The 22,537-nt window shown below is 54.7% G+C and overlaps 2 protein-coding genes and 1 long non-coding RNA gene across 10 annotated transcripts in view; 1 reads left to right on the forward strand and 2 right to left on the reverse strand.

Annotated features, from left to right (window-relative positions):
• The first annotated feature begins 887 nt into the window (after positions 1-887).
• LOC113617959 (uncharacterized) lies at positions 888-1,979 on the forward strand. The gene is made up of 2 exons (XR_003431835.1): positions 888-1,179; positions 1,742-1,979. It is a non-coding gene; the product is annotated as an uncharacterized LOC113617959 (long non-coding RNA).
• A 6,781-nt stretch (positions 1,980-8,760) lies between these two features.
• On the reverse strand, positions 8,761-14,076 carry ATP6V0E2 (ATPase H+ transporting V0 subunit e2). The gene is made up of 4 exons (XM_027101594.1): positions 13,839-14,076; positions 12,001-12,048; positions 10,829-10,946; positions 8,761-10,422 (listed from the first exon to the last, which is right to left on the reverse strand). Exons 1-3 carry the CDS (start codon positions 13,940-13,942, stop codon positions 10,853-10,855), a joined length of 246 nt encoding a protein of 81 aa, XP_026957395.1. The 5' UTR covers positions 13,943-14,076; the 3' UTR covers positions 8,761-10,422; positions 10,829-10,852.
• Positions 14,077-14,382: 306 nt separating this feature from the next.
• Positions 14,383-22,537, reverse strand: part of ZNF862 (zinc finger protein 862) — a 32,324-nt gene continuing 24,169 nt past the window's right edge. For 5 of the 8 annotated variants that reach the window (XM_027101549.1, XM_027101543.1, XM_027101544.1 and 2 more), the window contains 4 exons: positions 22,270-22,374; positions 19,310-21,424; positions 17,509-17,695; positions 14,383-16,592 (listed from right to left, as the gene is read on the reverse strand). In XM_027101549.1, coding sequence (XP_026957350.1) covers positions 16,541-16,592; positions 17,509-17,695; positions 19,310-21,424; positions 22,270-22,374 — 2,459 coding nt within the window. In that variant the 3' untranslated portion in view covers positions 14,383-16,540. Of the gene's footprint in view, positions 16,886-17,508; positions 17,696-19,309; positions 21,425-22,269; positions 22,375-22,537 lie in introns of those variants that run through there. The other 3 variants (XR_003431833.1, XM_027101545.1, XM_027101550.1) reach the window with 3 other exon arrangements.

Here is a 22,537-nt window from a genome sequence, read left to right on the forward strand (position 1 = left end):
ATAACCAAGCTTCATTAGATTTCACAATATGCAAAAGTGACATAAAATGAGATGTTTTAAACCAGCAGAACCCTTTGCTCTTTTCTGCGAGGCTGCTCTCCACAATGGATTGAGAGCACTTAGTCCAGAGCCGGTCTATGGGGGTTTAAATTCTGGCTGCTACCCACCAGCTGTGTTCGTCTGCTACGTGCCTCGGTTTCCGAGCCTATACGACAGGGATAAAAGCATCCACCTCGCTGGCTTGTGAAAAATTAATGGAGTTAATGTACGCATACAGCAGCAGTGTTTAAAGACACTTCTTGGCACAGAGTGAGTGACGGATACGAGCCGCTGTCCAGTTCTGGCCTCACCGGGTGTTTCAGGTGCGGGGCACTGGGAAAGGGAGGGAAGCTGGAAGGGGGACACCTGGGCCGCCCGATGGGCAGGGCAGGTCAGGGAAAGCCGCCTCGCCCCCAAGTCTACGTCTGTGACCACAACGCCCCCTCCCCGGCTTACCTAGGGCCAAAGGTCTGGCTGGCTAGTGGGGCTGGCGAAGCTGTGAAGCCGGCGCAGCTCCCACGGCGGCCGACCGCGCCCCCGCGGCGGGTAGTAAGCACAAGCCATCCGCCGCCCCGCTTGCTCCCACCCCCGCACCGCAGCGGGACCTACCTTGAGGCGCCAAGGGCCCTGCAGAGCTTGGTGGGCGGTCCAGGTTCCTGGGCGACCTCCGGTAGCGACAGTCAGCAGGTCCTCCGCGCCCACTCGTCTCCAGCCGTTGCTAAATTCCCCCAGCAGGCAGCCAGCACCGAGTGCGCAGGCGCAGTTTCCCAGTGCGCAGGCGCAGGCGCAGCGGCCGGAAGCAGTGGTGTTACACCGCCTCCTCCGCCGGAAGTCGCGCGCTTTTCTCACCTGACCGGGACTCGTTCGTAGAAGTTTAACAGCGCTGGGGTTTTTTTTGTTTTTTGTGGGGGATGGGGGGGGGGGGGGGCTTTGTTTCTTTGTTTGTGTTTAATAGTGCTAGTTTAGCTGTGTGGCCTGGGAGGAAGCACTCGCAGGCGCTCCGGGCCGACGGTGGCCTAGTCTTCCTCCTCCACTGGCGGATTCGTAAGGCCCTTTCCGTCCCCGGCTCTGCGCCGCAGCAGTCTGACCGCCCGAGCGCAGCCCGGGGTTTGTGCGCACGTGCGGACAGAAGGGACCACGGTAATGCTAATGATCCGTGTGTCGGAGTCTCTTCCCGCCTTGAGGGCTCACCCAGCATTTCATGACACCCACCCAGGGTATCTCCTGGGGCAAATTCCCGGTGACACCGCGGAGGCCTCGCCGACAACCAGGGGTCGTCCGTGCGCGCCTCCACTGAGGTGCTCTGCCAACTCCCGAAACTGAATTATCCCGGGGCCAAAAAGGCCGCGTTTCCTGGGCTGAGCGGAGAATGCCTCTCCTCACCTGGTCCCACCTGGACACCAAAGTACCCAACTCTTGTTTCATAGGCTACCTTGAGCTTCTTTCCACCGCCAGAGTCAGACAAATCCAAGGGCCTAGGCTTGGGCACCACCGGGCCTTGGGCAGTCCTCCCTGCTCACCTTCCCAGGGCTGATCTCAGTTATTTCCATCTCCTTCCAGCGCCCCCGCTCTGGGCCCATCAACTCCAGGCTGGTGCCGTCCTCCAACTTGAGCTAAAACTAGGACCCCTGCAATGAGAGTATATATCTTTGCCCTTTATCAAAGTGATTTTTAATCTTATTTGATTCTCTCCATGCCTCAGAGATGGAGGTATTGGTTTCTCCATTATACAGATGAGGAAACGAGACTCAGTCACACGGAGAGTTAAAGTAAGAGATGGAGGGAGCCACAGATGATTTCACAGTTGTACTGTCTCATGAGGGTCTGTATAAAATGGGCTCAGCTGGTCCCTTTGCAGTGTTAACCCAGAGGCACTCTAGAACCAAGGATGACTTGATTGCAAAACTGGGAGATACAAATAATAAAATGAAAAAACTGTTGTGAAGTGTGGGTTCAAATTATTTGCCCACTTTTAAAAACTGGGTTTGTCTTATTGTTGAATTCTTTATATTCTTTATATACTTATATTTTGTTCAGCCCTTTATATATTCAGGATACAAGTCCTTTGACAAATATGTGCATTGCAAATATTTTTTCTTAATTTGTGATTAGCTTTTCATTTGTTTAACGATGGTTTCAAAGAGCAGTAGAAAAGATGGGGCTGTTTTTTATCTCACCACCATCCCCTCCAAACACACTGTCTTCTTCCCTCTCTCTTCCTGGCACTAGATTCTCTAGGATTAGGGGGACTTGTAGCTAAAATACATAAAGAAATTATATAAATCAATAGGAAAAATACCCCCCCAAAAAAGATAATAGAAAAGCAATCAATATGAACAGGCACATTAGAGAATTGGAAACCCAAATGGTCAACAAACATGAAGAGAGAGTCAGGCTCACCAGTGATTATTAGGGAAATGCAAGTTAAAACAAGATACCATTTCACACACATTATCTGATTGAAAAAATAAAAAAGGCTGAATAACAGATGAAGTCCAGGAGTTCATATAATGTTAGTAGGAGTGTAAACAATCTCTTTGGAGGGCCATTGGGCAATATCTTGTGATGTTGAAAGTAAACATCACCCAGAACTCTGCTCTTTACATGGAGACATACATCCTAAGGAAGTTCCAGCACATTTGCACAGACACATCTAGGGATGCTGATTGTTTATAACAGGAAGACCTGGAGTAATGCAAGTGTCATCAACAAGGGAGTAGAAACATAACATGTATATCACCCTGGGCTAGATCTATCTGTCATAACACTGCATCAGTCAGCTATGTCACCATAATCCTGCATAATAAACACCTGAAAACCCTGACTTGGAACAACAGCATTTATTTTTTTGCTCATTTGACTCTGCTTCTGCTGAGGTTTGGCCAGACTTGGCTCCAGGTCATTTTGGGATTAGTCTGTTCCCCATGTTTCTTTGCTGGGTAGGCTGCCCAGGGCATGCATTTCTCATGGTGAAGGCAGAAGCGCAAGCCATCTGCTCTATGGGCGCCTGGAGCTGGAGACACCCTGGGAGCGTGTACATACAAGTCCCATCAGTCATTGGTTGAGGAGTGTGCTGATGGCAATAATTTCCTGACAGCACTTCCAGCCTTCGGCACGGACATGAAGACTGCTGGCAGTGGGAAGTTGGCTGGTATGCGTGGAAGTACTCAGAGCATGGGGAGATGCAGGGGACGTTGACTGTGGCTACTAATATACGTGTCTAGTCTATTATCAGTTTTGATCTTTGCTAATATAATAGGTACTGATGGGGCTACATTGTTGTTTCAATTTGCTTTCCTTGATTATAAATGATGAGAAGCATCTTTTGATGCTCAAAAGTCATTTCTACCGCTTCTTTTGTGATCCGTCTGCTTGACTCCTTTTCTATTTACCTACTCTGTCCTTTTTATCTTGTTGATGACCTCTGTGTCTGTCATGAGTTGTAAATCGTTTCCCGTTTGTCATTTATCTTTTTTATTTAATTTTTTTCTTTTTGCCTTGCAGAAAATCTAAATTTTAATTTAAATTTATCAAACTTTATCTTCATCACTGCTGGATTTCTTCTTTCCCCCTCTTAGATCTTCCCCATTACAAGATAATTTCTTTTCTTTTTCTTTCTTTTTTTAAGCAAAGGAGGAACAGGTTCAGAGCAGTTATTTAACTGTGACCCAAAGTCACAGTTATGCAGCAAGTTGGAGGGTCTGGATTGAAGATTTTACCCGACTCCAAAGCGCATGTATCCTATTCAGTTTATATGATTAAAAATTCAGGGGTCCAATCTGTCACAGTATCTTCGACTCAAACAACAAGCAAACAAAATGCAAACTTTAACATACTTGTTAATCACATTAGTGTACATGGTCGCCTTGCTCTCACCATAATTTTCACCCTTTCCTCCACTCTCATCACCGTAAATCATTCAGCGTCTAAGGGTTAGCAATTATGCTAACAGTTGATCAGGAGAACAGGCTGGCTTCTAAATAAAAATAAACAGTGAAAATCTGTGGTGTGGGACTAACTCCGAACACCTCAAGAAAAAAAAATGAGCTCTTTGGGATGGTAATCCCTCATTCACGGCTGGGCGGGAGGGAACCTCCCCACACGCTGGTCCCGAGGATTCCCAGCGGGCGCGTCCCTCCGTCCCTCCGAGCAGCCCGCGGGTTGGCGCAGACCGCGCAGGCGCGAGCCCCAAGATAATTTCTTTTTAACTCCCCTGTGTTTTCTTCTGGTACATTTATAGTTTCATTTACATTTGTTAAATCTCTGATCCAGCTGGCATTTATTTTGTTGCCGGGAGGGAGAGAGTCCCGACACTGTTCATTGCCTTTATTCATCTTTTCCTCACGGATTAGCTTTGCCATGTTTACCAATTTATTTCTGGACTCGTTTTCTTCCATTGATGTGTCTATTCATGTCCCAGCACCACTGTCTTCATTTCTGTAGCCTTTCATATTGTGACTGTATAATACTTTTAAACATCTGGGAGGGCTAATGTCCCTGTAAATACTCTGCTTTTTTCAGAAATTTCCTCTTTCTTTCTTTCTTTTTCTTCCTTTCTTCTTCTTTTTTTTTTGGCCGTGCAGCGAGTCTTGCGGGATCTTTGTTCCCCAACCAGAGATCGAACCTAGGCCCTCGGCAGTGAACGCTTGGAGTCCTAACCACTGGACCGCCAGGGAAGTCCCCATGGTTATTTCTTACATGTTTATTTTCCCTGAGAACTTTAGAATTCAGCAGATCTAGTCTAGTACCCATTCTCTCTTCTCCCCTCACTCCCCCAAAGCATTGTTTTCAACAAGAGGACACTACGTTTATAGATTACATGAAGGACATTTGACGTGAAGCACAGAAACACAGATGCATACACAGGCCCCAGGTATTTTTCATGGTGCTTACTTCCCAGGTCCTATCGCACACGTCGAAGTACCCAGGGGGCTTGCCACTTCCTTTTCCACAGGGTGGATCAGTGTGGTGTCCATGGTGGGAACAAGAAAAGGTGAAGGAAGCTGAGATCCTGGCAGAACGAAGGGGGCCATCGAAGTAAAGAGTTACTACGTAAAAGTCGTGTGATTTACTGATGGCATTTTTGTGACGAGGCAGGCACTTTAATCTGTTCCCTCAGCTCACAGTCAAAACCTCTACGAAGCAGGCACTGGTGCTATTATAAAACTGAGGCTCAGAAAGACGAACTTTCACTCAACTAATAATCGGGAGGAGCTGGACTTTGAACCCAGGGAGCCCAGGTCTCGATTCTCTATCTCGACCTTGAAGCTAAGCTGAGGCTGTTCGGTCAACAGCTCCTGGAAGGCTGGGCAGAAAGAAAAAAGAGAAAAATATGTTTGCCAAATCAATTGCTGCAGACCAAGGGCACGGCCGTTGCACCCAGGATCACGACGGATCAAGGCTGCAGCCTCTGCAGTAACCCTTCCCGCCTCCCGTATTCCTGCTTAGGAGATGGAGAGTGGGTGGGCGCAGAGAATCATCTCCCTAATGTCTGCCGGGCTTTGTCAGGGGAAGAAAGACTGACCTTTGCAGCAGGGGGGAAGCCATGCTACAATCCCGGCCCTTAATCCTGTGGTTAGGAAGCTGAGGTGGGGCTTCTGCGGTTTTCTGAGAATATCTGTCCCAGCCCCTTTCCGGGCAGATGCCTGCAGGGTTAGCCAAAGTTCTACTGGGCTTGCGCGATGCTCTCCCCCACCCCGGCTGAGTCCCCCCCCCCCCCCCCCCCACCATCTGGCCTCTGCTGGACCACATGGTGCTGGAATTAGAGTCTGCTCAGGCACCCAATAATCCTCTAAAGCTTCGGTGCTTCCTTCTCCCCAGGGCATGGTCTCCAGGTCAGAAGCTCCAGGTCCTGCTGGGAATGGCTCACGGGGAACCCTGGTATTCAGGATACCAGCTTCCCTCAAGTTTCCCCAACCTCCTGTCTGGGTTGATAAACTGATTAAATTTTTATCAATCACTTGAGGGGTTGAGATTCTAGAGTAGTGATTCCCAACGTAGGGGTGGGGGAGAGGGACTTGGACCCCCAGAGAACATTTCAAAATGGCTGCAGACATGTGTGACTGTCAGAGCCAAGGGCAGGGACAGCGGTTCTGCTGGCATCCACTGGGCAGAGGTCAGGGGTTCTGCTCAACACCCTACAATGAACAGGACAGCCCCGGCTCCAATGGCCCCCAACAGAGAATTATCCAGCCCGAACTGTCAGCAGTGTCGAGGCAGGGAACGCCTGTCCTAACAGACGTGCGTGGCTTTGGTCCCAGCGTTCTATGGGTTTGTTTGTTCCGAGTGATTCTTACGCAGGTTCGTTACATGGAGTGTGGGCTGAATTAGCATAGACTTTGGTCACCTGCCCTCACTCTTCTGGGTCCAAGTCAAGTAAAACTGTGGTGGCTGCCAAGTGACTTCATTCCTGGAAACCCCAAGGTTTTTAAACAGACGTCACGTCCAGCACATGGCCAACCCCACTTTATTTCTCTGCTCCCCGTATTTCCAATGTCATCAACGAACCGACTTCTGTACAAAGCAACCCAAAGGCCCTCATCAAGGGCCCTGCTTTAGGTGCTTTATCAGGGAGGGGTGACCCTGCGGTCTGCAGTAACAGCCATCTTCTGTATGGAACTTTTCCTCTCCATTGAGAATCTGGGCTGACGGGTGTCCCTATTATAGGCTGGAATGTACCAGATCTCAGGTTGCTGAGGTGGGAAAAAGTCGCGGAAGATTGCTGGGAAGCTTGGCCTCAGAGCAGCATTCAGTTGGCAAAAGGCTCCTTAGTTCTTGCCCTTTGGATTCCCCGAGCAATACCTGGCACCTTGCTGTTGTCATTACACATCCTTCAAGGAGGTTTCATCCAGGCTCTGGTACCACCTGGAAAATCATCCCTGTTCCCAATAAGGGCCACGCTCTAAGGCCACAACCTCTCACATCAGTGCAGGGCGTTGCACTCCCAGTGGCAGCACAACCTGGTCTGGAGGTCTCCGTCCCTTGGGCGGCACTGCCCTCTGTCGGCCACCTTCTGTACGTGCAGCTGAGCTAACCTCACCTGCCTTGTCTTCTCCACAGGCTTGTCCCGTCAGTCCCAGGAGGGTCTCCCAGGCTGCTTCCCGCTCTGCCACTAGGGTTGCTGCAGGGGTATCCCACCCCCAGCCACTACCCATCTTCAGGGATCTTTTGCTACTTGTAGTTGCTCTGATCATCTATGTCAGAGGCTGACATTTACTGATGTGCTTCCCACTTGGCAGGGGAAGGGGGGTGGGAGATACTTCTTGCCTGAAACAAACAACGAGTCCGTCCACACCAGGCACTAAGAGACTCGTCCAGCCAGGCCTGGCTTCGGACCGCCTACGGCCGTAACCCAGGGACGACCTGGCCCCATCCAGTTCCTGTCTGACCAAGCTCTGGGCTGTCAGAAGAATTTACTGTTTGTTCTAGCCAATACCTGACCACAGGCCTCTGGCGCCTAGCCCCTCCACCCTTTCTAAGAGCATTCACGACCGTGAATCTTTCCTCTGTCCCTCTGGGATGCAGATGTACCTCCTGCAACCCAGGAGTGGCTCCCAAGGACCCTCCCTCTGAGATGAACTCAGGAAGGCTCGGGCCTCTGTCCCCCGGTCTCTGTGGCCTACTCACACTTACGCCAACCCATCCTTTGTGGCTTTTCACTCTCCTGGCTCTACTTGGCCCCGCTCACCCCTCCCCTCCGCTCTCGTTCTCCTGTTAAAGTGCCCAGTCACCCTGCAGGGGCACGGACCCCACGGAGCTCACATTTCCCTACTGTCAGTCGTTTCGGAATAAAACCTGATCTCCCCTCTGTAACTAATGTCTGGTTGTGTTCATTTCTGATAAGACCTGCTCACCCTGCAGTCCCCCTCGGAGTGGGGTGAGAGCTTTGAGATCAGCGCCATCCACGCAAAGCGGGTGGGCACGGATCCTGGGAGGTCGTCCCAAGCTCCCCCTCCCTGAACGGCTACACAGGCAGAAAGGGAGGACGGCAAGATAGTGTGCTGGGAGGGGGTGTGCCAGCCCTGAGTTGCAGAAGCTGCCCAGAGAGCAGGGGGCGCGCCCCAGGACCCGGGGAACAGAGGTCGCCACGAGTGGTTCCATGAGAACTCAGGGACAGACATACACTGCACGTCTTCAGGCCACATCTTCCTCCTGAAGACCAAACCCACGTATCCTACCACTAGCTGGGCGTCTCCACGGAGATACCCCCGGACACAACCAGCTCACCAGGACACACAGGAAACCCCAGGTCATCACGTGCCCTCTGTGGCCTGTCACTGAGAGGTTCCAGCCGCCAGGTACTGGGCACCGCATTTGCCCACTGCTCACCACAGGGTCCACCCCGCCTCCCCCCTCCCCCCATGGCCAAGGCGCTGGCCCCCTTCAGCTCCTAACTAGACCTTCCATTCGCCCACTCGTCCCCATTCTCACCACCGATCTCATCTGAGGCCCATTATGCACCCTGTAGAGATCATCCTGGAAACCAAGTTGGGTCACGTCACTCCCCTGCTTCATCCTTCTGTGGCTCTGCATTCTCTCTGGATGCACTCCTCAGGGCTCAGGGTCTCTCCTCCAAGCACCTTCCAGCCCCAGGAGCTCTCCCCTCGGCTCACTCCATCCCCCTGCCCCAGGCAGGAAGCTGATCCCCGCCCAGGCCAAGCACGGAGCCTACCAGCTCCCAGGTATGTAGGGGTATTAGGAACATGCAGGCCACGCTCTGTGGAATGTTGGGGACCGGCTTTATTGCAGAGCCCCAGGGGCCATGCACTCTGTAATCTGGGGCACAGATGGGTGGTGGGGCAAAGTTCCACTTGAACGAGTCCTCCGTCTTCCTCCTCCTGCCCGGCCTGGTTCTGGGCAAAATCCAGGACAGCAGGATTCTCGCTCAGGTCTCAGGAAAATGTAGTCTCAGTGTCCACATCCCAGAGCTGCAGCTCCAAGGAGCTGCCAGTCCCTTTCCTGGGCCCCAAATTCACCCACCGAGGGAATGGGAATCAGGTGGGCAGGGGAGCGGCAGCCAGCGAACTTGGCCAGGACTTTGCCACCAAACAGGAATTTCCTCACCACTCATTAGTCACTAGACACGGGTCATGCTTCTAGCCGCCAATCGAGACTCAACAGCCCCACTCCAGGGGGGCCACAGAGGTCAGCACAGGAAGGGAGTTGGAAAGGGGGTGGGTGGGATGTTCAAGGGAGGCCCCGATCTGAGCAACAGGCCAAGTCCAGAACCAAGAAATCCAGGTGAGACATACCACGTTCTACCACCGCTCCAAAAACGATGCCTACTAAACAGAATGCCAATCAACTCAACCGTCAATAAATACAAGAGACTGGCTTCTTCCCCAGGGAGGCAACGTGGCGCAGCAGAGGGGGGGGCTCCAATTAGCTCCGGGGCTGCGGGCAAGTGTCTGAGGTCTCCACCCCAACTCTCCAGGCGTCACCAGGCCAGGGGCTCCCCCGCCCAGCAGCATCTCAGCAGAGCCCAGCCCACACCTCACCCACACCTGTCCCTCTGTGCCCTCCCTCGCTCCAGGTGACCTACGTGCTGCTGTGAGGGGCTCCGAGATCCACCCTCACCGCTGCCAGAGTCGGCCCGGCCTCAGCAGGAGCTGCCTCCAGTTTCTTCAGCTCCTGCCGTGCTCAGGCTGCGCCTCTGGGAAGGGAGAGAGGTGATCCAGGTGGGGAGGAAGGGGGAAGAGGATATTCTGAGGAGATCCCACTTCCTGAGCAAGCCAACGTAAGTGACTTCGTGACTGTAAAGGACGCTAAACATACCTGTTCCAACCTTGATCCAAATTACTGACGCTTTGGATCGTGATGTTTTGTGGGACTGTTTTTCCACTTCGTCAACAATTCCAGAAATTTCACATCGCAACGTGTCAAAAATTAAAAGAGAACTCCAAGAAAGGCCTTTGCCACACCTGACCGAGCCCCTCCATCTCACAGGTGAGGAGGCCCACACAGGCAGACGCTTCCTGGGGTCACACAGGAGGACGGTGGCAGGGCTCTGCCTCTTCCCCCAGGGCTTCCTCCCCGGCCCGGCCCACCTGAGCTCAGAGCATCCTGGGCTGAACGGCCTCCTCCCCAGGACAAGCAGCCTTCTCTGGCTGCCCCCCTGGGTAAAAGGCGCAGCCCCACCCTTGTCAGCTCCTGGCCTGGACCCACTCGGGAGCGGGCAGTGGGAACTTGAGGGCTGGACATCTGCTCCGGCCTGGCTCTGAGCTCGGGGCTTCCTGAGGCCCAGACTGGCTGGGGAGGGTGGTACTTTCCAGAACCAGGCAGGCCTTGGGGGAGGGAGCACGGAGGGACTGGGACACAGTTGTAGGGGTGACAAAAGGGTCATCAGGGACAGCGGAGCCGAGGTCATCCAGAGAGCTGGGGCACCTGAAAAGCACATCACAGAACAAGTCACGGCCTCGCTGTGGAGACCCTTCTCCCCCAGCCCCGCCCTGGAGAGCCTGTGCCCGTCACCCAGCTCACCTCAGACCGCTCCCTGCCCCCACCCTTCCCTCACTCAGAACAGATTCTGCAGCCGGCCGCCTCCTCTGGGGCCTGCAAACCCGCAAACAAGGCTGGGCCCACATGCTCCCCCGCAGGACCCCGAGTCTTCCGCCCGTCCCTGCCGCCCAGCGCACCACTGGGCAGGAAGGGAGCAGGCGCTCAGCATTCTTTTTTTTTTTCTTAATAAATGAATGCCTGAATCCACACGCAAAGTCTTACAACCCTGCCTGACCTTGTCCTCCCCCCGCCCCGGGCCCTTCCCCACCCCTGCCCGTCTGCCCAGCAGTACCTGGGGCCGAGGAGGCGGCAGTGGTCACTCCCACAGGAAGTGCACATACCAGATGGTCTCATTCTTCAGCTGGGGCCCGAACAGGGGGTTCAGCTGAGCCAGGATGGCGATGAGCCAGCTGCCAGGGACAGCACAGTGCGGGTGAGCCCAGACACAAGGAACTCTGCCGTGCACACCTCCCACCACGCCTTTGATCACATGACCGACCCAGCAGCAGGGTCTGGGTTCTGGAGGGAAGGGCCTCATGGAGCCACCCACACTGCGGCCGGCACGGGGGCTCAGTCTGGGGCGTGTGGGTTTGGGTTTAGGTTTGGTTTGATCTGATGTTTTGTAGATTTATAAGATCCCTGCGCTGGGGCTGGACCCTGGGATTAGCGAAGAGGTAAGACGGCCTCCAGGGCACAAAGGGAAGCCATACCGGCTTCACTGAGCATGAGAGAGGCCTCCCTCAAAACCAGAGCTTGGATTTATTCCTCAGTTTGGCAGCCAGGGTGATTTAACACGGAGCAACCTAACATAGGAGGATTGGGGAGGGATAGCAGACTGCCTTTTTTGTAAAAGGGGAGGGACTACCATGAACGGCAGTTTTAGAAAGAGAACCTCTAGACATGAAGGACCTGGAAATTGATTCCCTCACACTGTCCAGGCACTCGCATCTCTTGGAACGTTTTCTATATCCCAGGGACCTTTTCCAAGTTTGAAGACTACTGCTCATCCAGTGGTTCTAAACTGGCTGCATCACAATCACCCAGGGGCATTAAAAATAAGGATTCCCAAGTGCAGATCATGAGAACTGTGATTTAGTGGGTCCAGGGTGGAGCCCTAAAAGCTGTGTTTTTACAATCTCTCCAGGTGATTCTGATGTCCCATCAGGTACAAAAGGCACTGAGCTGGCCCAACTCACTCATTTTGTGAATGAGAAAACTGTAGCCTATGAACATGACAGAGCTTGTCCAGGTGCTACATTCAGAACCGGAACCCAGAGTTCATGACTTCCAGCCCATCGCTCTCTTTGCCTCTCCAACTGCCTCCTCTTCTGTGCTTTACAGCCTCAGCCTTTCAAGAGCTGAACGTGCCAGGACCAGGACAGAGGGGAGAGCAGGGCTGGGAAAGGAGGAAAGAAGGGGGCACAAAGGCCCCAGCTGACTTCAAGCTGGGAGAGCAGTACTTACAAGAGGTAACAGCAGACAGCGGTGGCCACCAGCATGGTGATGGTCACTCTGCAATGGAAGAGGACGTCAGGTCAGGACGGATGGAAGCATTGCCCCCAGGAGGCCTGGCCGAGGTCAGAGAAAGAGCTCCTGGTGCCAGCCCCTTTCCCGTCTGATGCCACCTGAACACAGGGAGGCTGAGTTCTACTCAGGGTAAGAATTGCTAGATGGAAAATAAAAACGCCAAGTGTCACCTCTTGGGGAGGCCAACCTTGATCACATCCAAGTTACATTATGCATCTTTCCCTTCACCTATCTGCCTTCTCAGTCCCACTGTTTCTCCATCTTAATGCAAACATGTTGGGAAAAGACACTGCACAGAGCTGCACTTGCAGCCACCCACCATGGAGTGGCCTCTGGAATCCAAAGTTCATCGGGCAAAGGGAAGGAAGACAGGAGACCAGAAGACAGGGCAGGAGGCAAGGAGACCGTGAGCCATCTCTGAGGCACAATGGGCAGTTATAATGACAATAGCAACTGGCTACCTTGAATCTACTCAAATGCTGGAGACAGAGGCTTTAAATGCAGGAGGAAAACTTCAGAAGGAAGAACTCACCAAGGTCTGCAAGGGAGGCGAGGCACTAAAATGGTTTACAAAGTGAGGCCATGGGACCTCAGCCCTGCAGGTCCTTTTTTTTTTTTGCCACTCCGCGCGGCATGCAGGATCTTAGTCCCCCAACCAGGGATCGAACCCGTGCCCCCTGCAATGGAAGCTTGGAGTACTAACCACTGGACCACCAGGGAAGTCCCTAGCCCTGCAGATTTTTAAGAACAAAGGCAACACCCAAATGCAGCCTCCAGCCAAAGCTAAATCTAACCCAAACCAGGCCCTAGGACCTCTGATCTAAAGTACTTTAAGTTGGTGCCAGAGCAATTAGCATTTGATCCATTCTTTCAACATTACCAAGTGCCGTGGGCCAGTCCTGTACTGGGCAATGGCGTCTACAGTGGTGAACAGGACAATCTTCCACCTCGAGGAACTTGTAATCAAGGGGAGAGAGTGCTTTACAGCTGAAGATGGTATGAAGCAGAAACTGGTAAATGGTGCAAGAGGTAGAGAAACCTGCTAGGGGACCTTCAAAAAATAATGATACTGGGCTTCCCTGGTGGCACAGTGGTTGAGAGTCCGCCTGCCGATGCAGGGGACACGGGTTCGTGCCCCGGTCCGGGAAGATCCCACATGCCGCGGAGCAGCTGGGCCCGTGAGCCATGGCCGCTGAGCCTGCGCGTCCGGAGCCTGTGCTCCGCAACGGGAGAGGCCACAGCGGTGAGAGGCCCGCATACCACAAAAAAAAAAAAAAAAAAAAAAAATGATACTGGCTAAAAATTATTCAATACAATATGTGCCATGCACTAAGAGTCTTATATACATTATTTTGTGTAAGCCTCACAGCAACCTTAAAAGGCAGGTATCATCATCACCCCCAATTACCTAAGAAAAAATGAGGCTTGAAGGTGTGATAGACGCTCAAGGTCACAGCTGGGCAGGAGTGGACAAACTGCATCAGTGTCTAGCCACAGCCTTTACCTTTACAGGTTGGAGGGTGACCCGTAACTGTCTCCACCTTTCTAAAGCACGAGCATCTCTGCCCTTTGGCCCCGACCGCCTGCCTGTTCCCTGCTGAACGCGGCCCAGCACAGACCCGAGAGGAGTGGGGCGCCGTGCGCGCGCCTGGACAGTGCTCGCTGCACCGCGGGCCGCCGCAGCCGCCGCCGCCGCCGCCCGCGCAGCCGCCGGGGGAGGGGGAGCGCGCGGCCGCGAAGGTGTCCACAGGGAGGCTGGGCCGCGCGATCCTTACCCGCGGTTGGGTCCTTTCGGCACGAACCAGGGCCCGGCGATGCCGATGAGGCCCCAGAACGTGGTGAAGATGATGACCGGGAGGGCGAAGGAGTGCGCCGTCATGGCCCGGCGCGGGATGCCCAGGCCAGGATGCGAGTCAGAATTGCAGATGCTCCGGTGCGCGGAGGTCCGGCCCAGGCAGTGGGCGCCGAGTATGCGCAGCAGGACCCGGCCGCCTAAGAAAGCCCTTTCAGCGAGCCCGACCCGCGCAGGCGCTTCAGCGCGTCACTCGGGGTGGGGCGTGGGCGGGCTTTGCTCTAAGCCAGAGATAATTAGCTTTGAGCAGCTCCCCCAGTATGCTAGTTTTGGTTACGGGATTAACAGGACTGAGGCATGTGTCGAAATAAACTCTGCTTTATTCAAATAGAAAAAGGTTGAGAATCAGACATGGTTTTGTTTTTTTTTTTTTTTGCGGTAAGCGGGCCTCTCATTGTTGTGGCCTGTCCCGTTGCGGAGCACAGGCTCCGGACGCGCAGGCTCAGCGGCCATGGCTCACGGGCCCAGCCGCTCCGCCGCATGTGGGATCTTCCCGGACCGGGGCACGAACCCGTGTCCCCTGCATCGGCAGGCGGACTCTCAACAACTGCGCCACCAGGGAAGACCCAGACATGGTTTTTTAAACCATGTTTTGCACATCTTTGAAACCAGAGGAGGAGAGAACATCCCTGGGCCAATTACCTGGGGTGACCTCGTCAGCCACTTGGATGAGGGAAACGGCCCATCTTCACACTGTCCTGCTAAATACTTAGCACCCTAGGAACTGAACCTGCGCTTTGAGGGAAGAAAAGTGTCTGGAGTAAATTACACTCCAATGTGTCTGGCTAGAACAGGGGGTCGGGACCCCGCCTTCCCACCTGGTCTCTATGGCTATTGAACTCAAACTGTCAGTTAAAATGCTGGTCACTCAGAATGTCAGCCCTGTGGGCATGTCTATGGAGATCACAGGTAGGGAATGAGGGTGGAGGCATGGCTAGGACTCTGGCCAAAGGCAAAGAGCTTGCTCCTTCCATCCCCAATGCCCTTCAGCTTGTTTTTTTGTGAGGCAAAAATAGGAAGGCTCTCCAACAACAGGGTCTCCAGGCCCTGGGGTCTGAAATGCTGCAAGTCTCTTGAAACAAAAACGAGATGTCAGCTTGGGCAAGGGGTCTCACCAAGCTTCAGCCTGGGGTCCTGCACAAAATGGTCAGCGTCCTCTCTGCCATTAGCGAACAGAGGGGACCCAGGGCATGCCTGTGCCCCTCGAGAAAGCGGGTAGTGCAAATCCCTGTGACAAACAGCATTTTCAGTCGCCCCCCCCCCCACACCCTGCCAAGGGGCCCAAGTTTCTCACGAGCTGGCATCGGAGGCTTCCTCAGAGCACAGATGTGGAGAGGCAGGGGCGTCCCTAGCTGGCCTCCACCTCCACGACTAGACTCGCACAGGGAATCGTGCATGTGGCACTCAGGCACGGCACTGCTCGCAGGACTAGCCTCTTGCTCTGAGGATTCTTAAAGGATAGAAGGTGCCATGGGGAGGATGCCTACGAGAAAGTCACCTCAATCTGAATCGCTATGGATAGGGTGGGGGGGCCCACTTTAACGGGCCCTCCTCCCTTCCATCCCACCAACTCACACCCGCGATGCCTGGCCTAGTGCAGATTCCTGAACTCCCCACGGTGACCTATGCGAATGGCAGAGGGAGGCCTGGGCTCCATCTTGGCCATGTGGACAGTAACATCGCCAGGGTTCAAGCTCTAAGGGCCCGTGGTACACCTCAGCCCCCGGAACACGGGGCTGTCAGGGAGACAGTGCCACAGGTGAAACGGCAGAAAGCGAAAACGGAATTCCTGGCTCGAAGCTGAAGAAAACAGGAAAGCGATGGCGCTAAGGCTAAGTGCTAAGGGTGGGGTGCTGGGAAGGGAGAGTCAGAGACACTGGGAACCAGGGGTTCTGCCAGACAGTGAGACACTCGCTACCAGCATCTCAGGGGCTCTCGGCACCTTCTAGGAGTGGGAAGTGGACAGATGGCTGCTTGAGGGCCAGGCCACTTGGACCTGCATCACAGAGCAGGGACCCCACCTAGGGCCAGGCAGCATGGCCAGGACGGAGCACTACTTCCTGCCCGTCTAAAACAAGAGAAAGGCAGCGGCAAAGAAGCCCTTCCCTCTAACCTGCCCTCGTTTCCCACCTGTGGTTAGGAAGGCGGGACCCAGACACTACATCATCCTCAGCCGGAGGAGCAGCCTAGGAACCTGCCCAAAGCAGCTGCCCTGGAAGGAAAAGTGCTTTACTTCCGGGTGGAAGAGGAGATGGGCTGATGCGGGGAGGGCAACGGGAGCCAAATAGCGTGGGACACCCTTCTGTGCCGCCAGGGTGGTGGTTCTCATGCTTGAGTAAGCCCACAAAGTTCCTGGAGGGCCTTGCTGGAAACAGTCCCGGGGATCTGATCAGGTGGGTCTGGGGTGAAACAGATTTAAACAGACACCCCTAGTGATTCCCAAGCTGGTCCCCAGAGCAACTTTGGGAAGAGTGGACGAGACCATTATGCTGAGGGCATGTTGAGAGAGCACCTCTTCCCGTAATAAGGACTTGGGTGGCAAGGGACAAGGACAAGGGCTGAAGGCAGCCAAGTCCACTCTGCAGCCTGAGGGCCGTCTTTCAGAGCTGGCGGCGCTGTCATCCATCAGTCCTGTGGCAGCTGGGGCACCAGCAGGCACTTGGCTTCTCTACTGCCACTTCATGGAGAGGGACACAAAGGCACAGAAAAGAGGAAGGGATTAATCATGGTTGAACCACTGCCTGCAGCAGAGTTGGGACAGGATCCCAAGCCCCCCCAGTGCAAACCTGTCCTGTCCGCTCTGCTCCGTAGAAGACCCGGGCTCAGCACAACACAAGGGCTGCGACTGGTGGAAAAGGCCAGGCCCCCTCCAGGGAAACACTCCTCCCCTGTCTGGGAGCTGCAGGAGGATAACCTTTCCTGATTGCTCTGTGCCAAGGGGTTCTGCTTGCCTCACCCTAAAGGAAGGCCCTGGGAGGAGACAGAGAAAGTCTCTGATGCGAGTCTCCCATTTGAAGTTGAGGCTTCCCTGCTTCTGCCATGGAGCCAGGGGGATAGATCCCAGAGCCAGGCCGCTGTCCCTAGACCTGCTCATCCCAGGCCCCTCACCACGTGTCTACCCCACGCCACTCAGGCTGTGGGCAGCCCGCTGGGATGCTCCCCAGCTACCCAGGGGCTGGAGGGCTCCTTTAAGCCTCCTACCCCCAACCGTCTCTCCCACTTCAGAAAAGTCCTCCTGCCACCAAAACATGGGGTGAAATCTTTCATGATGGAATTGTCTCCTGAAGCACCTTTAAAATGAGCTTGAGCGGCGAACCCTCCTGCATACTCAAGTGCTGGGAGGTCACGCCCAGCCTAGGCGGGGCCTCGGTAAGCAGGCTGTGCGCCTCCTGACCACCCCCCCACCCCCCCCCCACCCCCGCCTCCCTGGGATGTGGGCTGAATTATCTTGTCACTGCCGCTTCCCAGTGCTTAGGGAGTCCCCACCAAGTGAAGACTCTAGGGCAGCCTAGAATCCCAGGGCCTGTCACCATGATCACGAGGGCCAGGGCAGCAGGGGGCTCCCAGGCAACCCCTCAGGGTCCTGCTCTTACAGGAGCGCTTTATCAGGACAGCCCAGGGCCTCTTGGCTGGGGTGGGGACACAGGAGTCCGTGGCGTGGCTCTAGGACGCAGTCCGTCAGGACCTCCATGGGTTCCCTGTAGGACGGGATGGGCGGCTTCTGGGTCACGGCCTCCTCCACACGGAGCGCTCCCATCTTCTCCTTCCTGAGCCCCGCCCCTCGTGCGGGAGGAAAGGGAGGGTACAGTCAGACAGAGAAAACAGATCAGATGATAATCCCCTCCCCACAACCAACTGCGCCCCAAGGTATGTTTGGTGAAGAACCCCTGGCAGAACAGACTGGAGACGCACAAGGGCTGCTCTCTGCAGGCCTGATGGAGTCCCACTCTGCTGACTTTCACCCTGGGGCAGCGGAGCTCATGCGGGGGGTGGGGGGGGCAATTTTGCTCCTAGGGGACATCTGGCAGAGTCCGGAGACCTTTTTGATTGCTGCAACGGGGAGGGTGCTACTGGTACCCAGTGTGTGTGTAGTGGGAAAGGCCAGGGGTGGCCAGGCGCAGGACAGGCACCCACAGCGAAGAACTACCTGGCCCTAAACGGCAGCAGTGCTGAGGCTGAGAAACTGCCTGGGAAAGAAGGCTTTGTCATATACAATCTGGCCGTGTTCTCTGTTTGCTTCAGACCTACTAGTCCCATCGCCCTATGATTACAACTTGCAGAAGCGCACAGCTGATGGCGTCTTCTCCTTCACCTTCACAGATCGGGCACTGAGAGCAACTCACTCACCAAATGCGTGGGTGAAGGACTCCCATGTTGGAATCACCCTCCTTCCTTCTCTCCACTTCTACTGCCCCCTCCCTGCACCCGCCCCCCAGCTGCAGGTCCAGGGCCACCATGCTTCCTACAGAGCGTCTGTCAGCCCTGAGGCCAGTCCACTGCTGCTGATCACAGACCCTGAGGTAAGATGACAGCAGAAGCAAGAGGACGGAGACCCGCTATAGGAAGACGCCAAGGGAGAAAAACCATGGCTCTGTCACTGCTCAGTGACACAGGAGCAGCCTGGAGAAGCTCTGGTTTTCTTGGTGTTCAGTGACTACTTGAAAAGAGGAAAATTTCGTACTTAAGACTTCCAGTAACTTGGCCTCCAGGATAATGTCACCTCCCCCTCAAGCCCAGTCCCCACCTGGCCTTCCAGGCTAGGTGGGAGGCTTTCCTCACGGACCCCTCCCCTGGCTGAAACCCCCAACCTTCTCCTCCGCACAGCACTGTCCTCACAGCCCCTGTGACCTGCACCGACCTCTTCCCTCTGCAAACAGGGTCCGCACAGCCCCACGGGGATGTGGTGTCTCTGCCCTCGCTGGCCCAGTCCCCACGTGATTTCTGGTACTAGTCTGCACCTTTAAAGACTGCCGTGGGCACTACTGGCCAGACGCTGTTCCAAGCCCTTCACATCTATTAATCCGCTTTACAGATGAAAAACCATAGCACAGAGAGATTAAGCTGCCCCAGGTCACGTGCTAGTCAGCGGCAGGACGAGCATTTGAACCTGGGCAGCCTTGCTCTGGAAAGTCCTGCTCTTAGCTCTATGCCCTGTGCCCTGCAGGGTGGGCGTCCTGCCTGCTAGCTGGATCATAATCTCCTGGAGGGCAGGTGTCCCGTCTTGAGCACCCACTGGTCTAGCAAATGGTAGGGCACGTGACACCTTAGGGCAAGCCCACTGTGACAGCTGCCTTGAGCAGACTCTACCAGGCTGTGGGCTCACCATGGGGTTGGGAAGCTAAGATTCTCTTCCTCTGCTTCCCCATGTCCAGGAACTCTGCCACGCATACTTACTTGTGTGGGAGCGGGGTGGCACTTGGGCACAGGCGTAGACGTGGCTGAAGCGCCGACCTGAGGAGGTCAGGTACCAGTGCTGGATGGCGGGCTGGGGGTTGTACTCTGTGACGGCCACACCATTCACCGCTGTCATCATGAGCATGTTGATCACCTCGTTGGAGAGCTTGGTCCTCTCATCGGTCCTGATCCGGTTCATGGCACTGAACCCGCGCTCACAGCAGGAGGTGGAGACGGGCACACAGACCACCACTGCCACGAGCCTGCTGAGCAAGGGGAAGCGGCAGTCCTGGGCCAGGGCGTTCCTGCACAGCATGGAGAATGGCAAGTTCTTGGCGATGGCTTTCAGGCCCAGCCACTCCTCCAGCAGTGCTTCCTCGCTGTATCCTGGGGGCAGTGAGAGTTCAAAATATCTGGCCAGGGCAAGAATATCATCATTCCCAAAACCGGCCAGTTCCATCCCACTTGGCCAGGCCATGGCGTCAAACACCTCCATGTTCTTGAGCTGAGGGGGACGGTCCACGTCAAACCTTTGCTGGAGGTATTCAATCCCAGTCAGGATCATTCTCTCCCTGTCCGCCTGGAACCGCTGTTCTGCCATCTCCATTCTGTCCAAGAAGATGCCGTGGAGCTGCCCATCCCTGAAGCCGGCATTGAACTCTTCCTCTTTGGGTCCTGCCTGGTGACGGAGGGTCTCCAGTGCTACATAGGCCCGGCCCAGCGTGGAGTTCACCTCCGTAATCAGCACGATCTCCTTCTGGCACACTTCGGACAAAGGCCTGTAGATGCTCAGGAAGTCCAAGAGGAAGTGGCAGAACTTGACGAAATGGAAGCCCTTCATCAGCTTCAGCACGCCCTTGGCCCTGTGCCCGACCTGGCCACCTGCTTCCGCCACGCTCTGCAGGTGCCTGGCCAGGGCGGGCCAGCTCACGATGAGCGCACTCAGCGTGCGCCTCTTGCTGGCCACCCACCTGACAGCGTTCAGGTCCTTCAGGCGGATGATTTCCTGCTCCAGTGGGGCCGCGCCTTCCTGCAGCTCATTCAGCCTTTTGTTCGAGGACTGATAGAACTTGAAGACGGTTCGGATGTGCCGGTCACACTTCTTGACCAGGTCGATGCATCCACAGGCGTCAACCACGGCCAGGTGTAGCCGGTGGGCCACACAATGCACCGGCAGCAGCTGGGGGACGATCTCCTGGAGCTTCTCCACCAGACCTCCTCTGCAGCTCAGCATGGTTGAGCCATCGGTTCCCAGGCCCACTACCCAGCCAGGCTTCCGGAAGGGGATGTCCAGTTCGTCCAGGGCAGAGATGATGGTCTCAAAGTATCCATCCACCGTCTCGCTGTAGAGTGGGGCCAGAGTGATGTAAGACTCCTTCACCTCCATCCCCTTGAAGTAGCGGATGTAAATGCCCACACAGGACTGGTCGGAGGTGTCTGTGGCGCTGTCCAGCAACACGCTCACACACGGGGAGTTCCGGACATCCTCAAGGATCTCCTTCTTCAGAGTCTCGGAGATGTATCTGATGAACTGAGTGCAGGCGGTGCGATTTCGGTACTTGCCCAAAATCACGGTCCCAGTGCTTTGGAGGAGTTGCAGGATCTTCTCAAAGTCGTTCAGGGGCCTCGAGTGGTACGCGATGGAATAGGCGGCATTGAAAAAGTGCTCCATGTCGGCCATCAGGTCACTGGAGATCTCGGGGACGAGGGCGGCCTGCGGGGTGTCTTCCTTGACTTCCAGGGTGTTGACACAGAGCTTGTGTGCTTTGCTGACTTCATGGTACTTTAAAGTCTCCACTTTAAAAGGACCCGTGTAACCTCGGACTAACCGGGATGATCTGTCGTGGAGACTAGGTCTTTCTTTGCAAGCTGAGCAGAAGAGCTTGGTCTCTTTGGGGTCAATTACTAACCATGGGAACTGCCCAAACCACGACCTCTGAATTGAGCGGGGTCTGTAAGTCCTCTTGATTTTCCTCCGTCCATCTGCTTCTACTTCACAAAGGCTGGGATTGCAGTAGGAGGTGCACGTCTCCATGGCAGGAGCTGGGAGCAGTGCAGATTCTTCAGCCGAGGCCTGTGTGTGTGCCTCTCTGATGGCCACCGTCGTCTTCTTCCCTTTGGAGCAAGTCAAACTGTGCTCGGTTTTGCTGCCCAGAACTCTGCAGCCTCCTATCTGCTAAGACACCCCAATTCAGTAAGTACCCCTTATGCAAAGCAGAGAGGATGAATGTCATCCACCTTTCTAGAAATCAGTAGTGGCTTCTATTTAAACCCTTTCCCACTAGTTTCTCTGAAAGCCAGTCTGTCTCCCCAAGAGTTGTCTGCTAATCCTTGTGGGTTCTTTAGCCAGCCTCCCCCTCCCTATCCACATATCTACCCTGAGATCATGTGACATCAGATGCTAATAAGCTTACTTAGCACCTTGGCCACAGATGCTATTGGATGGTTTTAATCCTCTTTCGAGGCACCACAAAGAAATGAGGTTAAACATCCAGAACTCTTCTTATGAGTCTTGGAAACAAGGGAGGCATAGAAGTATACGCAGTAGCTATTAGCCAGTAAGTTACTGACAGAGATACACGCATTGCTAACTCTCACAGACCAACAGTGTTGTCACTAAACACCAGAGGAGCGGGGAGAAGGCAGCAGAGGCTCCCAGCCGTGGGTCACGGGGCTCCTCATGGCCCGTGTCCACCACGCACCACCCCCATCAGCTCTACCACAGTCTCCCCGTTTCACTTCTGCTCATCAAAGCTCCTTATTTTTCCCAAACCGTCCCATTTCTCAGATTCTTCTACACTGTGAAGGCACGGTTAGTTTCTTATTCACGTTTTTCTACCAATACAGGGCCTGGTGCACAACAGGTCCAGCAGGAGGATGGCGGAACTAGCACTGTGTGACTTGCCAGGGCTGCCTGGGCCCCCGGACAACCCTTCAGAACCCAGCAGGTCAAGACCCACCTGGAGGACGGCCTTTCCCCCACCTTGGCCCATTCAGGTCCTTGGTCCAGGGTGCAGCTCTCCGCTCCAGTTTTGAGATCAAGGCTGGTTTGGCAGCAGCAGGCCCTGTTGCAGGGACGAAGAGTCACAGCGACATCACAGCTCTGGACTGTCAAGTCAAGCAGCCCATCTGAAAGCCCCAGGGAGGCCTCTGGGCGCATCTCCTAATGAAACCTTCCCACCAGGGGCGCGACGAGCACACCCATCTAGGGTGCCAGTTTATTTTAAA

The sequence above is a fragment of the Aethalodelphis obliquidens genome, unplaced genomic scaffold (assembly GCF_003676395.1).
Source record: "Aethalodelphis obliquidens isolate GAN/ISIS:26980383/991018 unplaced genomic scaffold, ASM367639v1 scaffold5, whole genome shotgun sequence".
Classification (NCBI taxonomy): Eukaryota; Metazoa; Chordata; class Mammalia; order Artiodactyla; family Delphinidae; genus Aethalodelphis; species Aethalodelphis obliquidens.